This window comes from Macaca fascicularis, chromosome 16, assembly GCF_037993035.2.
Source record: "Macaca fascicularis isolate 582-1 chromosome 16, T2T-MFA8v1.1".
Taxonomy (NCBI): domain Eukaryota; kingdom Metazoa; phylum Chordata; class Mammalia; order Primates; family Cercopithecidae; genus Macaca; species Macaca fascicularis.
In genome coordinates, this window is record NC_088390.1 from 21,025,009 (window position 1) to 21,045,741 (window position 20,733).

The window sequence follows — 20,733 nt, forward strand, 5'->3', positions numbered from 1 at the left end:
TCTCTCTTTACAGCCTTTGTCCACATACGTCTACACATAGGGATTCGGATTATCTCAGGATCCCACATCCTCACTGTCCCCCATTCCCCCAACCCTGCCATCCCCCACCAGTACCTTTCTGAAGTTTTCTAGTCCTTCCTTTTCGTTTGTGCTCCTTAAAGCCCAGCCCCATACCTGACTTTGGTTCCCACTGAGTTCTGTTACAAGGATTCCACATTTGTGGATATCAAATCTTTGGCAAGGTCATTTACCTGGGCTGGAATAAGACTCTTGGCTGATCCTCCTTCCTAAACACTCACCCAATGGGAGAGGCTGATACTCAACATGCAAACCTTGTTTTTTAATTCTCCAGGCAAAGTGATGTTGGAAGACATTGTGGCAGGGGTGGTGTGTGAAGATTTACAAATAATTTTTGAATATCTGCTTCATGATAGGTCTCAGAGGTGCCTTGTGGGTGTGGCTTTGGAGGATGATTACGAGGAAATTGTGGATATTAGGGAAGTCAGGAAAGGAAAATAATCACTCACAATTCAACAATTCAGAGAAAGCTCCTAAGGGAATTTCTGGCTGCTTGATGCCCAGAGGCCAGGTCCTCACTTTGTATCAAGGCTCAGGACTATGGATAGAGAAATTATGGGGCACCAAAAAAACTCAGTAATCAAGATAAACAAAATTTTAATGTAATATCTTTAAAAATACAAATTGATGCATAAAGAAAACACCCATGTTGAACAAAACAGTTACAATGTTGCCTCCTCTTCAGCACCACCCCACTCTCCAGAAGTTTCCTCCAAGCCGCACCTGTAAGATAAAAAAAAAAAAGACAAAATAAAAACCTGTAAGAGAAAAGATAAAAATGAGATCGGCCTGGGGGCTCATGCCTGTAATCCCAGCACATTGGGAGGCCGAGGCAGGTGGATCACTTCAGGTCGAGTATTCAAGACCAGGCTGGGCAGCATGGCAAAACGCCATTGTTACTAAAAAAATATATAAAAACATTAGCTGGGCATGGTGGCAGGCACCTGTAATCCCAGCCACTTAGGAGGCTGAGGCAGGAGAATCTCTTGAACCTGGGAGTCAGAGGTTGCAATGAGCCGAGATCACACCATTGCACTCCAGTCTGGGTGACAGAGCGAGATTCTGTCAAAAAAAAAAAAAAAAAAAAAAAGATCCTCAGGAATTTCTGGCTCAAGTCTCCCAGCCTCACCACCACTACCACCAGGCGATCTTTTGCTGTTCACCCAGGTCCAGGCTCCATCCCCTAAAATGCCAGGGAAATGCTACAAGACTCTCCCCATCTCCATTCCGGGAGTTTGCTGCAAGCCAATCTTGCTCTTCCTGAAAACAGCCTTGGGGTTCCCTGTCCTGGTACACCCTCCTACTGTAGGCAACACAGGGCCAGTGTCACCTGCAAACCAGGAGTCATGGCAAAGCATCGCCTCTCCCTGAGCTGCTTCTGTCCCAATCTGGCATCTGCTCGGGGAAGGGCACACCAGGGAGGACACTTGCATGGTGAGCTCAGGTCACCTTCAGGGGAAGGTCAGTGCATACCGGCCAACCCCACCACATTTTCCAGAATCCTTCAGCAGTACCGCGATGCTCTTGTGGTCAGCAGACCTCATTGGCTCCCAGCGAAACTTGTCAATGTCACTTGGGCATCTTAACAGTAGGCTCCTAAACTTGGTTGTGTGTGCTGTGCAGATGTCAGAGGCACCCTGTGTGGGCAAAACCAACTGCTTTCCCGCCTCTCTAGCTCCAAAACTACAATCCCCAGAGGCCTCTGCAGTCACTTCTACTACTCATCCTACACACCTTCCCTGTGTCTGGTTAATGTCAGAAGCACTTCTGGTCTGTGGCCCCGGCTAGTTAGGCTGGTTGGCACCCAGTAAGGCCTCCCTCCAGGTCTTCCCCACACCTCTGTACCTCATTACCTGACCAGTTTCAGGATCTGCAGGGTGCATCCGTGTTCCATGGGTGCCCTATAGGCAGTCAGCATGCCCCTCTGTGTGTCCCTGTGTTACTCATGGGAATGAAGGCTGGGAGCCATAGAGCTGTCTCAGAACTCAGGTGCTCTCCTGTGGGCACCTGCAGGCCATTTTCCTTTCACTGGAGCCCACAGGGTTAGAGACAAACCCTCACTCTGTGGCTTGGGGACAAGGGCTTCACTCCCTGGCCTGAGTTTGGAGCAAAGCTTGAGGGTGCTGGGTCAGTCTGGGCCCCCCCGGATGGGAACTGGCTGCCCTAGTGATTTCTGTGACATCCCTGGCCCCAACTGTGGGGCTCTGGAGTGGATTGTGCTTCACCTTGTGGCTGGGGGTTTCCAACTGAGAGTCGAAAAAGAGGTGAGAATTACCTGTAATTCCATCTTGGCTGTCAACAGGATGGATCCCCTTACCTTTTCTTGCCCTGGAGGCTGCCTGGTTGGTACTGGGGAAAGTTCATTCCTAGTCCTGGAAGAGCAGCTCATTCTAACCGGAGTCCTCCCTCAGCATTCCTTTCTGCTCCATCCATACCGCAGTCATTCATGAAGTCGTTAATTGTAAACACATATGGAATGGTTTAAATAGAAGTACAGAGATGTGTGCACTTAATTGTTCAGTGATGTGGATGAAGGGCAGGGACATCAGAGATGCCTGTGACTTCAAGGGGTTGGGGAGGACTCCCAGAAGTAGGGTTGTCTCAGCTGTCCCTGACCGGTTTGATACCTTGGAGATTAGGGGGAAGGCATTCCAGTGGGAGGCGGGAAGGAAGCATAGTCTCAGAGGCTGGGCTCTTGCTACCATGTGGAAGGATTATGGTGGCCAAGGGCCTTCTTAAGGTTGATTTTTAAATATACATAAGTGAAGATACAGACTAGCTATTCACACATAGAACAAGGAGAAGCTTGATATAGGCTAACTTGAATTTTACCTTTGAGAGCATTTTCAGCTTCTGGAAATAGGGACATTTCACCCAAAATTCCAGATTCCCTGCTTCTCTGAAAATAAATCTGCCCTAACTCTTCACTATTCTTTTTTTTTTTTTTTTTTTTTTTTTGAGACAGATTTTCACTCTTGTTGCCCAGGCTAAGGTGTAGTGGCATGATCTCCACCCACCACAACCTCTGCCACCTGGACTCAAGCAATTCTCCTGCCTCAGCCTCCTGAGTAGCCGGGATTTACAGGCATGCGCCACCACGCCCGGCTAATTTTGTTGTACTTTTTTTTTTAGTAGAGATGGAGTTTCACCATGTTGGTCAGGCAGGTCTTGAACTCCTGACCTCAGGTGATCCATCTGCCTTGGCCTCCCAAAGTGCTGGGATTATAGGTGTGAGTCACCTCACTTGGCCAGTCGGCACTATTCCTTAGCGTCAGACGATTTGATCCAAACAATGTCTTTCTCATTTGGACGTGACCTTCAGGGTTTAATTTTTGTATTTTTGGTATAGACAAGGTTTCTTTCTTTCTTTCTTTTTTCAGGTAAATTTTCACTCTTGTCACCCAGGCTGGAGTGCAGTGGCATGATCTCAGCTCACTGCAACCTCCGCCTCCTGGGTTCAAGCAATTCTCCTTCCTCAGCCTCCTGAGTAGCTGGGATTACAGGCGCCTGCCACCACACCTGGCTAATTTTTTATAGTTTTAATAGACACAGGTTTTGCCAGGTTGGGCAGACTGGTCTCATCTCGAACTCCTGACCTTCCTTAATCTGCCTGCCGCAGCCTCCCAAAGTGTGGGATTACAGGCATGAAGCAACGCCTAGCCTCCACTGGCTAATTCTTTGTATGTTTGAAGAGATGGGGTTTCACCATGTTGGCCAGGATGGTCTTGATCTCCTGACCCTGTGATTTGCTGGCCTCCGCCTCCCAAAGAGCTGGGATTAGAGGTGTGAGCCACTGCACCCAGCCTCAATGTAGCTTTTATATCAAAGTATTTATGTAGGAAAAATTAATCAAAGGGCACAAGCATTTCAATACTTAGGTTGTTTAAGATGAAATCTGTGGCTGGAAGAGTGCCAGACGCATAAAAATGTTTCGCACATGAAGGAACCACAACTTAAATAAACAAATTTTGAAGGAACTAAGTAACAAATGATTTTCTGTTGTTTGTTTTGTTATGTTATTTTGGAAATGTGATTAATCATTATGTCAAGGGAGTTGGGAAGAATTTCCAGATACTCTGATTTGCATGACATCTTAATCATACCAAATAAAGCAAGGCTATCTTAGGAAATTAGGTATCACTGCCAAGGACCTTTACATGAGATAAATTAAAATTACTATTAAATTTGTAACAATCAGACGGACTGGCAGGCAAGTTGTGTCATTTTTTTCTCAGCATTTTTTCTTTCTTTGATTCAATAAAACAAAGTTAAATGCCAGCTATCTGCAAAACACTCACTAGACTATGTTTAATGATATGTGAAACACAGCCTGCACACTCACAGATCCTTGTCATGGTCCCGTTCCCTTCTTTTCAAAACCTGTGTTACCCTGTGGCTAGATTTCTCAATGAGATGAAAGAGAGAGAGGAATGAGAACCATCTTCTTTGAGGTCGCTCTGCTCCGCTCCTGCAGGGAGACGATGACTTCTCAGGTGAGACTTATTACCCTTGGCTCGGGGGTAGAGGTCTTAATCCTAGAAAAGAGGCCTCTCAGGGTGGAGAGGTGATTTAAATCCTTACCAGATAGACACAGCTCCCCAACTCCTCCAGACTTTCACAAACCCAAACTGGAACAGCGGAAAAACGACTGACAACCGGCCACATGCCCCAGGCAGAGACGCAGGGAGAGGCTGACCAGAGGGAAGGTCAACGTACAAGATACCACCCTCCGGCACACAGGGCACATGTGTCCCAACACACACACACACACACACACACGGACACAGAGCGAAAGAGAGAGAAAGGAGAGAGAAAGAAGAGACGCAGGCACACACACAAATGCACAAAGACGTATGGCAGTGGCAGGGTAACACCCACTCCCAGGCAGCCCCTGAAGCTGCCGGGTTCTGCTCTCTGTGACTATGACCCGTGGGTAAGAGAGCAGCCCACAGGCACACAAGCAAACCTCTCCTCTTTTGAAGAGCCTCACTGGCACACCATCAGTTGGTGCAGGCCTGAGCCTGGGATCCCGCGCTGCTTCCCCGGCCCTCTGCCCGTGGTTTCTTCCTCCTGGACGACCCTCCGTGAATCCTGGCCTCCAAGACCATCCCGTCTATGCCCCTGGTGAGAGCTGGTCTTAGCCCTGACTCTGACTAATCCCTCTAACCCCAGGTACTCGGGAGGCGGAGGGAAGAGAATCCCTTGAATCCGGGCGGAAGACTTTGCAGTGAGCTGAGATCTCGCCACTGCACTCCAGACTGGGTGACAGTGAGACACTGACTACATAAAAAAAAATATGGTGGAGCGGGGGCTGTGGGGACTGAGGCGGTGGCAGGTGAAGTGAAGATTGGGAAAGAGGCCTCCTTGACGCTCCACGAATCCTGGCCTGAGGCTGGGATCTCCCGCTGCCTCCCCGGAGATCAGCCGGAGGTTTCTTCCTCCTGAGGTTTCTTCCTGCTGGTTGGTTCTCCGTGAATCCCGGCCTCTGGAGACCATCCTGTTAACGCCCTGGCCAGGACTGCTCTCAGCCCCGACTCTGACGCACTATCACACAGGGCTCCTACTTCGCCAAGTCTCAGGGAACCATCCCCAGGAAATGGTGTCAATCACTGTGACCAAAACGGCGGCTCAGGCCTCGCACATGAGCACTGGCGAGGCTGACTCCCCCTTTGCTCCAGAGAGTCAGGCTGGGGACCCCTTAAAAAATGGTGGCGACGCGACGCGGGGACTGGGGCCGCGGTGGTAGCAGCGGAGCAGTCCGAGGTGGTGAGTGGGAAGAGGACTAGGAGAGGGGCCTGCGCGAGAGCCAGGGTCAGACCCATAGGAGTCCTATCGTCAGGACCTTCTTGATTGGTTTTCTGCTTTGGTTCCCGGTGGAGGAGGAGCTTCGGGATGCCCGCTGGGCTCTCTGGACACCTCTTCGAATCCAATAATGGATCCGACCGGGTGATCAGGAATGGGGTTACAATGTAGTGAGGCCGGAAGGGCCTCGCTGGGGCACAGAAAGATCCCAAGAGTTGCATGGCCTGCTGTTGGCTGAATAAACTGGCCCATGGGTCCATTGACTCCCTCCTTCCTGAGTAGGGCAGGGGTTTACCTTCGTCTCCAAGGCCCGGGGACTCCAAAATCCCGACACAGCTTTCCCCAACACATGCAACAAGAGACAAAGGCGAGGCCAAGATAGAGCCAATGTGAACACACATGGCATTGACTTCCCCCAAGAGCAGATGGAGTGAGTGTGTGTCTTTGAGGTCATCTGGGAGATGCTGAGGCAGACAGTGAGGTCCAGGCATGTGCCCAGGGGCCACTGGGATCTCCCACACAAAGTTGAGGAAAAGCCAAGCACACCTAAAAACCTGTGAGACAGGACCTGTGCTAGAGTCCAAGCCACATGCAGGGATGCCTGCCAGAGGGGCCGAGACGTTTTGAAAAAGTATACCCCACAAACAGCCCACCACCAGGTGGTTCCCCTGACACCACCTCCCCTGACAACCAGCAAAACCCAATCCCTTGGGAGACTTGAAATCCGTGGCAGTCAAAAGATTCAGTGCTTGAAGGCACTTTGCCCAGGAGCAGGGGAACCGAAAGGATTTCAGAAATAAGCGAAAAATTACAGGAGGGATGCAACATTGCCTTTCCTGGCAGGCAAAGGTCAGCCACGGAGGGGTCGCATCACGCTGGTCTCGGACAAACCAGGCAGCAATCACTTGAGACATGGAGATCAATGGAAGTCCCCCCTCCCAGAAAGGTATGAGGTCCAGAGCTCCAGGGTAATAAAACCGGTCCAAACAAAAAGAAATACCACAAGAGAAGAAAGCAATCAAGATCCGGACGCCTAGGAAGTATCTCCTGATGAAATGGAACCTGTCCCATGTTGAAGACATTCAGACAGACCGAAAAGCGTGCAGGACCCTCGGCCTCCATCCCTCACTGAAAGAGCGGCGGCCTAGCCCCGCTTGCAAAAGCCCCGGGGCTCCCGCAAGCTGCCTCTGCTTTCCAGGACCCGCGCAAACAGGGACAGGGGCGGTTCCGCGGCGGAGCCATTGGCCCCACGCGTGGCACTGGCCGATCCCCGAGCAGACGACGTGAATGCGTGTCAGCCGGGGCGTACGGGGCGACGGCGAAACCAACAGCGGAGTCCCGGCCTGTGCTCGGGTGGAAGAGGGTCCCAAGGGACCTGCCCGTGGATTCCGAGGGAAATCAAAGAACGCCTGGGATCCAGGAGGGAGCCAGAAGATTCAGGGAGTCAGTCCACCTGCTCAGAGGAGCCGAGGAGAGGCTGTGCCTCAAGAACGAGAGGGGAAGTGCAGAGGGGAAGTGCCGCACCGCCTGTCCAAGAAGACAAGGCCGGTCACGGTCGCCTAGCGCTCATGCTAGGCAGGCCACCCAGCCATGAGGTGAAACAGGGAGAGCAAGACAGCTTCCCTGTGGGAGACACGTATGGGAGCCAGGAGCTCCAGGGTCATGGAACCTGCCCAAGCAAGCAGAAACAGGTTTGGAGAGAGAAACCGTCACCACACGGATCTCCGAGGAGTGTCTCCCTGACCGACTGGGAAGCCATCTGCGTCCAAGACGTTCGGCCAGACCGACAAGCGTGTAGGCCCCCGAGAGACAGGGGAGACAGAGCAAGAGGGAGGACAGAGCAGAGGCCGGAGCCCAGGCCCGACACTGCCCGGTGCCACCGCCGCGGGCCTAAGGGGAGGGTTGCCCAACGGCTGACTTGTCCGGAGAGGCCAGCCTTCCAGGGACCGGGAGGCCTGGCATCTCCCCTTCCCGGCTTCCTCTTCAAGCTTCTGCCGTGGTGCGGCTTCATTTCTCAGAGAAGAGCCGTGAAAAGGTACAAGCGTCTCCTCTGAGGCGGGTCTGCTCCTCTCCTGCAGGGCGACGAGCCCCTCTGGGGCTTTTGGCCCTGGCTGGACTGTGGTTATCTTGATCCCAGGAGAGAGTCCGCTCGGCAAGGGTAACGAGATTTCCACTGCTGCTGGGGAAGACGCATCTCCTCACGCGGTCGAGGCCCTCAGGGACCCCAAGTGGAACGGCGGCGGAAACCACTGACGAGCCCGCCGCAAGACCCAGGCACAGAGGCAGAAGAAAGAGGCTCGGCAGAGCCAGGCCGACGCGCAAGCAGTCGCCTTTGGGCGCACCGGGCGCATTCGTCCGAACGCACCCACGCACACGGGCACGCACACACGAACCGGCAGAAAGAGGGAAAGACACACACAGAGAGTGAGGGCCAGAGAGACAAGAGAGGATGGGAGAGACGCAGACACACACAGTCACACGGCAGCAGCGGCACAGAAACGCAGCTCCCGCAGGCACACAGCCCCCCTTACGCTGCAGGCTCCCGCTCCGCGCGTGAAGGCCCCTCGGGGGAGAGAGCAGCCCACGGACAGGCGGGCGGACCCGTGGTGGAGATCACGGGGGCAAGACTTTTGGGGAGACTCACCCCAACACCGTCCGGGCAGGCCTGAGGCTGGGACGGCGCGCCGCTTCCCCCGGACTCCGCCTGCGCTTTTGTCATCCTGGCCGGCGCGGTGCGACTCCCGGCGTCCGTCCGGAGACGTTCCTGTCGACCCCGTGGAGAGGTGAGGCAGGAGCCTCGCAGCCCCGACACCCAAGCACCGCCACGGAGGGCTCCTGCTTTGCCAAGCCTCAGGGGGCCGGTTTCTAAGACAACCGTGGGAACCGCTGTGACGCGAGAGGCCGCTCGCGCCTCGCGCATGCGCACTGGCCCTGCCGCGCCGGGCCCACTCGCGCTCCCCACCTGGAAGTCAGGCTGCGGCCCCTTTAAACAACGGCGGCTGCGCGGGGCGCCGGGGCCGGGGATGGGGTGGGAGGGGGCGTGTGCGCGGTGGGGCGGGGGGGAGAGGGGGTGGGGGGGGGCCCGCTGGGGGCTGCCGCTGCAGCCCCGGCGGCCGCCGGATCCGGGCTCCAGCAGGGGGCGGCGTGGGAGAAGGGGCCGCGGGCATCCCAGTCCCAAGACCCCCGGAGTCCTGTCTTCAGGACCTCCTTGAGCCGACTTCCACCGGTGGAGTGGGAGCTTCAGGGCCTCCGCTGGGGTCTCGGGACTCCTCTTGAGATGGGATTTTGGACCCCTCCGGGTGCGAGAGGATGGACTCGCCATCATCGGCTGAGGCAGGCGGGGCCTCGCTGCGGCACAGAATCATCCCCTGGGGCCTTAAGGCGTGGTGCCAGCCGAAACTTCACTGACCCACGAGCCCTCGGCCTCCCTCCCCCTCCGAAAGAGCGGCGGCCTAGCCCCGCTTGCAAAAGCCCCGGGGCTCCCGCAAGCTGCCTCTGCTTTCCAGGACCCGCGCAAACAGGGACAGGGGCGGTTCCGCGGCGGAGCCATTGGCCCCACGCGTGGCACTGGCCGACCCCCGAGCAGACGATGTGAATGCGTGTCAGCCGGGGCGTACGGGGCGACGGCGAAACCAACAGCGGAGTCCCGGCCTGTGCTCGGGTGGAAGAGGGTCCCAAGGGACCTGCCCGTGGATTCCGAGGGAAATCAAAGAACGCCTGGGATCCAGGAGGGAGCCAGAAGATTCAGGGAGTCAGTCCACCTGCTCAGAGGAGCCGAGGAGAGGCTGTGCCTCAAGAACGAGAGGGGAAGTGCAGAGGGGAAGTGCCGCACCGCCTGTCCAAGAAGACAAGGCCGGTCACGGTCGCCTAGCGCTCATGCTAGGCAGGCCACCCAGACATGAGGTGAAACAGGGAGAGCAAGACAGCTTCCCTGTGGGAGACACGTATGGGAGCCAGGAGCTCCAGGGTCATGGAACCTGCCCAAGCAAGCAGAAACAGGTTTGGAGAGAGAAACCGTCACCACACGGATCTCCGAGGAGTGTCTCCCTGACCGACTGGGAAGCCATCTGCGTCCAAGACGTTCGGCCAGACCGACAAGCGTGTAGGCCCCCGAGAGACAGGGGAGACAGAGCAAGAGGGAGGACAGAGCAGAGGCCGGAGCCCAGGCCCGACACTGCCCGGTGCCACCGCCGCGGGCCTAAGGGGAGGGTTGCCCAACGGCTGACTTGTCCGGAGAGGCCAGCCTTCCAGGGACCGGGAGGCCTGGCATCTCCCCTTCCCGGCTTCCTCTTCAAGCTTCTGCCGTGGTGCGGCTTCATTTCTCAGAGAAGAGCCGTGAAAAGGTACAAGCGTCTCCTCTGAGGCGGGTCTGCTCCTCTCCTGCAGGGCGACGAGCCCCTCTGGGGCTTTTGGCCCTGGCTGGACTGTGGTTATCTTGATCCCAGGAGAGAGTCCGCTCGGCAAGGGTAACGAGATTTCCACTGCTGCTGGGGAAGACGCATCTCCTCACGCGGTCGAGGCCCTCAGGGACCCCAAGTGGAACGGCGGCGGAAACCACTGACGAGCCCGCCGCAAGACCCAGGCACAGAGGCAGAAGAAAGAGGCTCGGCAGAGCCAGGCCGACGCGCAAGCAGTCGCCTTTGGGCGCACCGGGCGCATTCGTCCGAACGCACCCACGCACACGGGCACGCACACACGAACCGGCAGAAAGAGGGAAAGACACACACAGAGAGTGAGGGCCAGAGAGACAAGAGAGGATGGGAGAGACGCAGACACACACAGTCACACGGCAGCAGCGGCACAGAAACGCAGCCCCCGCAGGCACACAGCCCCCCTGACGCTGCAGGCTCCCGCTCCGCGCGTGAAGGCCCCTCGGGGGAGAGAGCAGCCCACGGACAGGCGGGCGGACCCGTGGTGGAGATCACGGGGGCAAGACTTTTGGGGAGACTCACCCCAACACCGTCCGGGCAGGCCTGAGGCTGGGACGACGCGCCGCTTCCCGCGGACTCCGCCTGCGCTTTTGTCATCCTGGCCGGCGCGGTGCGACTCCCGGCGTCCGTCCGGAGACGTTCCTGTCGACCCCGTGGAGAGGTGAGGCAGGAGCCTCGCAGCCCCGACACCCAAGCACCGCCACGGAGGGCTCCTGCTTTGCCAAGCCTCAGGGGGCCGGTTTCTAGGACAACCGTGGGAACCGCTGTGACGCGAGAGGCCGCTCGCGCCTCGCGCATGCGCACTGGCCCTGCCGCGCCGGGCCCACTCGCGCTCCCCACCTGGAAGTCAGGCTGCGGCCCCTTTAAACAACGGCGGCTGCGCGGGGCGCCGGGGCCGGGGATGGGGTGGGAGGGGATGTGTGCGCGGTGGGGCGGGGGGGAGCGGGGGTGGGGGGGGGCCCGCTGGGGGCTGCCGCTGCAGCCCCGGCGGCCGCGGGATCCGGGCTCCAGCAGGGGGCGGCGTGGGAGAAGGGGCCGCGGGGATCCCAGTCCCAAGACCCCCGGAGTCCTGTCTTCAGGACCTCCTTGAGCCGACTTCCACCGGTGGAGGGGGAGCTTCAGGGCCTCCGCTGGGGTCTCAGGACTCCTCTTGAGATGGGATTTTGGAGCCCTCCGGGTGAGAGAGGACGGACTCGCCATCATCGGCTGAGGCAGGCGGGGCCTCGCTGCGGCACAGAATCATCCCCTGGGGCCTTAAGGCGTGGTGCCAGCCGAAACTTCACTGACCCACGAGCCCTCGGCCTCCCTCCCCCTCCGAAAGAGCGGCGGCCTAGCCCCGCTTGCAAAAGCCCCGGGGCTCCCGCAAGCTGCCTCTGCTTTCCAGGACCCGCGCAAACAGGGACAGGGGCGGTTCCGCGGCGGAGCCATTGGCCCCACGCGTGGCACTGGCCGATCCCCGAGCAGACGATGTGAATGCGTGTCAGCCCGGGCGTACGGGGCGACGGCGAAACCAACAGCGGAGTCCAGGCCTGTGCCCGGGTGGAAGAGGGTCCCAAGGGACCTGCCCGTGGATTCCAAGGGAAATCAAAGAACGCCTGGGATCCAGGAGGGAGCCAGAAGATTCAGGGAGTCAGTCCACCTGCTCAGAGGAGCCGAGGAGAGGCTGTGCCTCAAGAACGAGAGGGGAAGTGCAGAGGGGAAGTGCCGCACCGCCTGTCCAAGAAGACAAGGCCGGTCACGGTCGCCTAGCGCTCATGCTAGGCAGGCCACCCAGCCCTGAGGTGAAACAGGGAGAGCAAGACAGCTTCCCTGTGGGAGACACGTATGGGAGCCAGGAGCTCCAGGGTCATGGAACCTGCCCAAGCAAGCAGAAACAGGTTTGGAGAGAGAAACCGTCACCACACGGATCTCCGAGGAGTGTCTCCCTGACCGACTGGGAAGCCATCTGCGTCCAAGACGTTCGGCCAGACCGACAAGCGTGGAGGCCCCCGAGAGACAGGGGAGACAGAGCAAGAGGGAGGACAGAGCAGAGGCCGGAGCCCAGGCCCGACACTGCCCGGTGCCACCGCCGCGGGCCTAAGGGGAGGGTTGCCCAACGGCTGACTTGTCCGGAGAGGCCAGCCTTCCAGGGACCGGGAGGCCTGGCATCTCCCCTTCCCGGCTTCCTCTTCAAGCTTCTGCCGTGGTGCGGCTTCATTTCTCAGAGAAGAGCCGTGAAAAGGTACAAGCGTCTCCTCTGAGGCGGGTCTGCTCCTCTCCTGCAGGGCGACGAGCCCCTCTGGGGCTTTTGGCCCTGGCTGGACTGTGGTTATCTTGATCCCAGGAGAGAGTCCGCTCGGCAAGGGTAACGAGATTTCCACTGCTGCTGGGGAAGACGCATCTCCTCACGCGGTCGAGGCCCTCAGGGACCCCAAGTGGAACGGCGGCGGAAACCACTGACGAGCCCGCCGCAAGACCCAGGCACAGAGGCAGAAGAAAGAGGCTCGGCAGAGCCAGGCCGACGCGCAAGCAGTCGCCTTTGGGCGCACCGGGCGCATTCGTCCGAACGCACCCACGCACACGGGCACGCACACACGAACCGGCAGAAAGAGGGAAAGACACACACAGAGAGTGAGGGCCAGAGAGACAAGAGAGGATGGGAGAGACGCAGACACACACAGTCACACGGCAGCAGCGGCACAGAAACGCAGCCCCCGCAGGCACACAGCCCCCCTGACGCTGCAGGCTCCCGCTCCGCGCGTGAAGGCCCCTCGGGGGAGAGAGCAGCCCACGGACAGGCGGGCGGACCCGTGGTGGAGATCACGGGGGCAAGACTTTTGGGGAGACTCACCCCAACACCGTCCGGGCAGGCCTGAGGCTGGGACGACGCGCCGCTTCCCGCGGACTCCGCCTGCGCTTTTGTCATCCTGGCCGGCGCGGTGCGACTCCCGGCGTCCGTCCGGAGACGTTCCTGTCGACCCCGTGGAGAGGTGAGGCAGGAGCCTCGCAGCCCCGACACCCAAGCACCGCCACGGAGGGCTCCTGCTTTGCCAAGCCTCAGGGGGCCGGTTTCTAGGACAACCGTGGGAACCGCTGTGACGCGAGAGGCCGCTCGCGCCTCGCGCATGCGCACTGGCCCTGCCGCGCCGGGCCCACTCGCGCTCCCCACCTGGAAGTCAGGCTGCGGCCCCTTTAAACAACGGCGGCAGCGCGGGGCGCCGGGCCGGGGATGGGGTGGGAGGGGGCGTGTGCGCGGTGGGGCGGGGGGGGAGCGGTGGTGGTGGGGGGGGCCCGCTGGGGGCTGCCGCTGCAGCCCCGGCGGCCGCGGGATCCGGGCTCCAGCAGGGGGCGGCGTGGGAGAAGGGGCCGCGCGCATCCCAGTCCCAAGACCCCCGGAGTCCTGTCTTCAGGACCTCCTTGAGCCGACTTCCACCGGTGGAGGGGGAGCTTCAGGGCCTCCGCTGGGGTCTCAGGACTCCTCTTGAGATGGGATTTTGGAGCCCTCCGGGTGAGAGAGGACGGACTCGCCATCATCGGCTGAGGCAGGCGGGGCCTCGCTGCGGCACAGAATCATCCCCTGGGGCCTTAAGGCGTGGTGCCAGCCGAAAATTCACTGACCCACGAGCCCTCGGCCTCCCTCTCCCTCCGAAAGAGCGACGGCCTAGCCCCGCTTGCAAAAGCCCCGGGGCTCCCGCAAGCTGCCTCTGCTTTCCAGGACCCGCGCAAACAGGGACAGGGGCGGTTCCGCGGCGGAGCCATTGGCCCCACGCGCGGCACTGGCCGATCCCCGAGCAGACGATGTGAATGCGTGTCAGCCCGGGCGTACGGGGCGACGGCGAAACCAACAGCGGAGTCCAGGCCTGTGCCCGGGTGGAAGAGGGTCCCAAGGGACCTGCCCGTGGATTCCAAGGGAAATCAAAGAACGCCTGGGATCCAGGAGGGAGCCAGAAGATTCAGGGAGTCAGTCCACCTGCTCAGAGGAGCCGAGGAGAGGCTGTGCCTCAAGAACGAGAGGGGAAGTGCAGAGGGGAAGTGCCGCACCGCCTGTCCAAGAAGACAAGGCCGGTCACGGTCGCCTAGCGCTCATGCTAGGCAGGCCACCCAGCCCTGAGGTGAAACAGGGAGAGCAAGACAGCTTCCCTGTGGGAGACACGTATGGGAGCCAGGAGCTCCAGGGTCATGGAACCTGCCCAAGCAAGCAGAAACAGGTTTGGAGAGAGAAACCGTCACCACACGGATCTCCGAGGAGTGTCTCCCTGACCGACTGGGAAGCCATCTGCGTCCAAGACGTTCGGCCAGACCGACAAGCGTGGAGGCCCCCGAGAGACAGGGGAGACAGAGCAAGAGGGAGGACAGAGCAGAGGCCGGAGCCCAGGCCCGACACTGCCCGGTGCCACCGCCGCGGGCCTAAGGGGAGGGTTGCCCAACGGCTGACTTGTCCGGAGAGGCCAGCCTTCCAGGGACCGGGAGGCCTGGCATCTCCCCTTCCCGGCTTCCTCTTCAAGCTTCTGCCGTGGTGCGGCTTCATTTCTCAGAGAAGAGCCGTGAAAAGGTACAAGCGTCTCCTCTGAGGCGGGTCTGCTCCTCTCCTGCAGGGCGACGAGCCCCTCTGGGGCTTTTGGCCCTGGCTGGACTGTGGTTATCTTGATCCCAGGAGAGAGTCCGCTCGGCAAGGGTAACGAGATTTCCACTGCTGCTGGGGAAGACGCATCTCCTCACGCGGTCGAGGCCCTCAGGGACCCCAAGTGGAACGGCGGCGGAAACCACTGACGAGCCCGCCGCAAGACCCAGGCACAGAGGCAGAAGAAAGAGGCTCGGCAGAGCCAGGCCGACGCGCAAGCAGTCGCCTTTGGGCGCACCGGGCGCATTCGTCCGAACGCACCCACGCACACGGGCACGCACACACGAACCGGCAGAAAGAGGGAAAGACACACACAGAGAGTGAGGGCCAGAGAGACAAGAGAGGATGGGAGAGACGCAGACACACACAGTCACACGGCAGCAGCGGCACAGAAACGCAGCCCCCGCAGGCACACAGCCCCCCTGACGCTGCAGGCTCCCGCTCCGCGCGTGAAGGCCCCTCGGGGGAGAGAGCAGCCCACGGACAGGCGGGCGGACCCGTGGTGGAGATCACGGGGGCAAGACTTTTGGGGAGACTCACCCCAACACCGTCCGGGCAGGCCTGAGGCTGGGACGACGCGCCGCTTCCCGCGGACTCCGCCTGCGCTTTTGTCATCCTGGCCGGCGCGGTGCGACTCCCGGCGTCCGTCCGGAGACGTTCCTGTCGACCCCGTGGAGAGGTGAGGCAGGAGCCTCGCAGCCCCGACACCCAAGCACCGCCACGGAGGGCTCCTGCTTTGCCAAGCCTCAGGGGGCCGGTTTCTAGGACAACCGTGGGAACCGCTGTGACGCGAGAGGCCGCTCGCGCCTCGCGCATGCGCACTGGCCCTGCCGCGCCGGGCCCACTCGCGCTCCCCACCTGGAAGTCAGGCTGCGGCCCCTTTAAACAACGGCGGCAGCGCGGGGCGCCGGGCCGGGGATGGGGTGGGAGGGGGCGTGTGCGCGGTGGGGCGGGGGGGGAGCGGTGGTGGGGGGGGGGGCCCGCTGGGGGCTGCCGCTGCAGCCCCGGCGGCCGCGGGATCCGGGCTCCAGCAGGGGGCGGCGTGGGAGAAGGGGCCGCGGGCATCCCAGTCCCAAGACCCCCGGAGTCCTGTCTTCAGGACCTCCTTGAGCCGACTTCCACCGGTGGAGGGGGAGCTTCAGGGCCTCCGCTGGGGTCTCAGGACTCCTCTTGAGATGGGATTTTGGAGCCCTCCGGGTGAGAGAGGACGGACTCGCCATCATCGGCTGAGGCAGGCGGGGCCTCGCTGCGGCACAGAATCATCCCCTGGGGCCTTAAGGCGTGGTGCCAGCCGAAAATTCACTGACCCACGAGCCCTCGGCCTCCCTCCCCCTCCGAAAGAGCGACGGCCTAGCCCCGCTTGCAAAAGCCCCGGGGCTCCCGCAAGCTGCCTCTGCTTTCCAGGACCCGCGCAAACAGGGACAGGGGCGGTTCCGCGGCGGAGCCATTGGCCCCACGCGCGGCACTGGCCGATCCCCGAGCAGACGATGTGAATGCGTGTCAGCCCGGGCGTACGGGGCGACGGCGAAACCAACAGCGGAGTCCAGGCCTGTGCCCGGGTGGAAGAGGGTCCCAAGGGACCTGCCCGTGGATTCCAAGGGAAATCAAAGAACGCCTGGGATCCAGGAGGGAGCCAGAAGATTCAGGGAGTCAGTCCACCTGCTCAGAGGAGCCGAGGAGAGGCTGTGCCTCAAGAACGAGAGGGGAAGTGCAGAGGGGAAGTGCCGCACCGCCTGTCCAAGAAGACAAGGCCGGTCACGGTCGCCTAGCGCTCATGCTAGGCAGGCCACCCAGCCATGAGGTGAAACAGGGAGAGCAAGACAGCTTCCCTGTGGGAGACACGTATGGGAGCCAGGAGCTCCAGGGTCATGGAACCTGCCCAAGCAAGCAGAAACAGGTTTGGAGAGAGAAACCGTCACCACACGGATCTCCGAGGAGTGTCTCCCTGACCGACTGGGAAGCCATCTGCGTCCAAGACGTTCGGCCAGACCGACAAGCGTGGAGGCCCCCGAGAGACAGGGGAGACAGAGCAAGAGGGAGGACAGAGCAGAGGCCGGAGCCCAGGCCCGACACTGCCCGGTGCCACCGCCGCGGGCCTAAGGGGAGGGTTGCCCAACGGCTGACTTGTCCGGAGAGGCCAGCCTTCCAGGGACCGGGAGGCCTGGCATCTCCCCTTCCCGGCTTCCTCTTCAAGCTTCTGCCGTGGTGCGGCTTCATTTCTCAGAGAAGAGCCGTGAAAAGGTACAAGCGTCTCCTCTGAGGCGGGTCTGCTCCTCTCCTGCAGGGCGACGAGCCCCTCTGGGGCTTTTGGCCCTGGCTGGACTGTGGTTATCTTGATCCCAGGAGAGAGTCCGCTCGGCAAGGGTAACCAGATTTCCACTGCTGCTGGGGAAGACGCATCTCCTCACGCGGTCGAGGCCCTCAGGGACCCCAAGTGGAACGGCGGCGGAAACCACTGACGAGCCCGCCGCAAGACCCAGGCACAGAGGCAGAAGAAAGAGGCTCGGCAGAGCCAGGCCGACGCGCAAGCAGTCGCCTTTGGGCGCACCGGGCGCATTCGTCCGAACGCACCCACGCACACGGGCACGCACACACGAACCGGCAGAAAGAGGGAAAGACACACACAGAGAGTGAGGGCCAGAGAGACAAGAGAGGATGGGAGAGACGCAGACACACACAGTCACACGGCAGCAGCGGCACAGAAACGCAGCCCCCGCAGGCACACAGCCCCCCTGACGCTGCAGGCTCCCGCTCCGCGCGTGAAGGCCCCTCGGGGGAGAGAGCAGCCCACGGACAGGCGGGCGGACCCGTGGTGGAGATCACGGGGGCAAGACTTTTGGGGAGACTCACCCCAACACCGTCCGGGCAGGCCTGAGGCTGGGACGACGCGCCGCTTCCCGCGGACTCCGCCTGCGCTTTTGTCATCCTGGCCGGCGCGGTGCGACTCCCGGCGTCCGTCCGGAGACGTTCCTGTCGACCCCGTGGAGAGGTGAGGCAGGAGCCTCGCAGCCCCGACACCCAAGCACCGCCACGGAGGGCTCCTGCTTTGCCAAGCCTCAGGGGGCCGGTTTCTAGGACAACCGTGGGAACCGCTGTGACGCGAGAGGCCGCTCGCGCCTCGCGCATGCGCACTGGCCCTGCCGCGCCGGGCCCACTCGCGCTCCCCACCTGGAAGTCAGGCTGCGGCCCCTTTAAACAACGGCGGCAGCGCGGGGCGCCGGGCCGGGGATGGGGTGGGAGGGGGCGTGTGCGCGGTGGGGCGGGGGGGGAGCGGTGGTGGTGGGGGGGGCCCGCTGGGGGCTGCCGCTGCAGCCCCGGCGGCCGCGGGATCCGGGCTCCAGCAGGGGGCGGCGTGGGAGAAGGGGCCGCGGGCATCCCAGTCCCAAGACCCCCGGAGTCCTGTCTTCAGGACCTCCTTGAGCCGACTTCCACCGGTGGAGGGGGAGCTTCAGGGCCTCCGCTGGGGTCTCAGGACTCCTCTTGAGATGGGATTTTGGAGCCCTCCGGGTGAGAGAGGACGGACTCGCCATCATCGGCTGAGGCAGGCGGGGCCTCGCTGCGGCACAGAATCATCCCCTGGGGCCTTAAGGCGTGGTGCCAGCCGAAAATTCACTGACCCACGAGCCCTCGGCCTCCCTCCCCCTCCGAAAGAGCGACGGCCTAGCCCCGCTTGCAAAAGCCCCGGGGCTCCCGCAAGCTGCCTCTGCTTTCCAGGACCCGCGCAAACAGGGACAGGGGCGGTTCCGCGGCGGAGCCATTGGCCCCACGCGCGGCACTGGCCGATCCCCGAGCAGACGATGTGAATGCGTGTCAGCCCGGGCGTACGGGGCGACGGCGAAACCAACAGCGGAGTCCAGGCCTGTGCCCGGGTGGAAGAGGGTCCCAAGGGACCTGCCCGTGGATTCCAAGGGAAATCAAAGAACGCCTGGGATCCAGGAGGGAGCCAGAAGATTCAGGGAGTCAGTCCACCTGCTCAGAGGAGCCGAGGAGAGGCTGTGCCTCAAGAACGAGAGGGGAAGTGCAGAGGGGAAGTGCCGCACCGCCTGTCCAAGAAGACAAGGCCGGTCACGGTCGCCTAGCGCTCATGCTAGGCAGGCCACCCAGCCCTGAGGTGAAACAGGGAGAGCAAGACAGCTTCCCTGTGGGAGACACGTATGGGAGCCAGGAGCTCCAGGGTCATGGAACCTGCCCAAGCAAGCAGAAACAGGTTTGGAGAGAGAAACCGTCACCACACGGATCTCCGAGGAGTGTCTCCCTGACCGACTGGGAAGCCATCTGCGTCCAAGACGTTCGGCCAGACCGACAAGCGTGGAGGCCCCCGAGAGACAGGGGAGACAGAGCAAGAGGGAGGACAGAGCAGAGGCCGGAGCCCAGGCCCGACACTGCCCGGTGCCACCGCCGCGGGCCTAAGGGGAGGGTTGCCCAACGGCTGACTTGTCCGGAGAGGCCAGCCTTCCAGGGACCGGGAGGCCTGGCATCTCCCCTTCCCGGCTTCCTCTTCAAGCTTCTGCCGTGGTGCGGCTTCATTTCTCAGAGAAGAGCCGTGAAAAGGTACAAGCGTCTCCTCTGAGGCGGGTCTGCTCCTCTCCTGCAGGGCGACGAGCCCCTCTGGGGCTTTTGGCCCTGGCTGGACTGTGGTTATCTTGATCCCAGGAGAGAGTCCGCTCGGCAAGGGTAACCAGATTTCCACTGCTGCTGGGGAAGACGCATCTCCTCACGCGGTCGAGGCCCTCAGGGACCCCAAGTGGAACGGCGGCGGAAACCACTGACGAGCCCGCCGCAAGACCCAGGCACAGAGGCAGAAGAAAGAGGCTCGGCAGAGCCAGGCCGACGCGCAAGCAGTCGCCTTTGGGCGCACCGGGCGCATTCGTCCGAACGCACCCACGCACACGGGCACGCACACACGAACCGGCAGAAAGAGGGAAAGACACACACAGAGAGTGAGGGCCAGAGAGACAAGAGAGGATGGGAGAGACGCAGACACACACAGTCACACGGCAGCAGCGGCACAGAAACGCAGCCCCCGCAGGCACACAGCCCCCCTGACGCTGCAGGCTCCCGCTCCGCGCGTGAAGGCCCCTCGGGGGAGAGAGCAGCCCACGGACAGGCGGGCGGACCCGTGGTGGAGATCACGGGGGCAAGACTTTTGGGGAGACTCACCCCAACACCGTCCGGGCAGGCCTGAGGCTGGGACGACGCGCCGCTTCCCGCGGACTCCGCCTGCGCTTTTGTCATCCTGGCCGGCGCGGTGCGACTCCCGGCGTCCGTCCGGAGACGTTCCTGTCGACCCCGTGGAGAGGTGAGGCAGGAGCCTCGCAGCCCCGACACCCAAGCACCGCCACGGAGGGCTCCTGCTTTGCCAAGCCTCAGGGGGCCGGTTTCTAGGACAACCGTGGGAACCGCTGTGACGCGAGAGGCCGCTCGCGCCTCGCGCATGCGCACTGGCCCTGCCGCGCCGGGCCCACTCGCGCTCCCCACCTGGAAGTCAGGCTGCGGCCCCTTTAAACAACGGCGGCAGCGCGGGGCGCCGGGCCGGGGATGGGGTGGGAGGGGGCGTGTGCGCGGTGGGGCGGGGGGGGAGCGGTGGTGGTGGGGGGGGCCCGCTGGGGGCTGCCGCTGCAGCCCCGGCGGCCGCGGGATCCGGGCTCCAGCAGGGGGCGGCGTGGGAGAAGGGGCCGCGGGCATCCCAGTCCCAAGACCCCCGGAGTCCTGTCTTCAGGACCTCCTTGAGCCGACTTCCACCGGTGGAGGGGGAGCTTCAGGGCCTCCGCTGGGGTCTCAGGACTCCTCTTGAGATGGGATTTTGGAGCCCTCCGGGTGAGA

The 20,733-nt window shown here is 61.4% G+C and overlaps 1 protein-coding gene across 13 annotated transcripts; it reads right to left on the reverse strand.

Annotated features, from left to right (window-relative positions):
* Positions 1 to 660: 660 nt before the first annotated feature.
* LOC135967967 (uncharacterized) lies at positions 661 to 20,276 on the reverse strand. Of its 13 annotated transcripts, none has more exons than XR_012425388.1 (6): positions 15,451 to 15,656; positions 10,833 to 13,260; positions 8,525 to 8,644; positions 1,409 to 4,546; positions 1,023 to 1,140; positions 661 to 801 (listed from the first exon to the last, which is right to left on the reverse strand). XR_012425388.1 is itself a non-coding variant. In XM_065532905.2 (4 exons), the coding sequence occupies exons 2-4, from the start codon at positions 11,511 to 11,513 to the stop codon at positions 760 to 762; spliced, it is 843 nt and encodes a 280-aa protein (XP_065388977.1). In that variant the 5' UTR covers positions 11,514 to 13,260; positions 15,451 to 15,656; the 3' UTR covers positions 661 to 759. The 13 variants fall into 13 exon arrangements, 3 of the variants coding, with proteins under 3 accessions (XP_065388977.1, XP_065388973.2, XP_073874941.1); XR_012425389.1 differs by having other exon boundaries at positions 1,409 to 4,626; XR_010582344.2 differs by lacking the exon at positions 1,023 to 1,140 and having other exon boundaries at positions 4,421 to 4,546.
* Positions 20,277 to 20,733: the final 457 nt, after the last annotated feature.

Bases quoted from the DNA above. Each gene is read 5' to 3' on its own strand.
- LOC135967967 (XM_074018840.1), bottom strand. From the start codon at position 15,975: ATGCCCGCGGCCCCTTCTCCCACGCCGCCCCCTGCTGGAGCCCGGATC. The intron at 13,261-15,450 runs GTGAGTCTCCCC...CGGGGTCGACAG, and splicing joins CCTGCCCGGACGGTGTTGGG to GAACGTCTCCGGACGGACGC.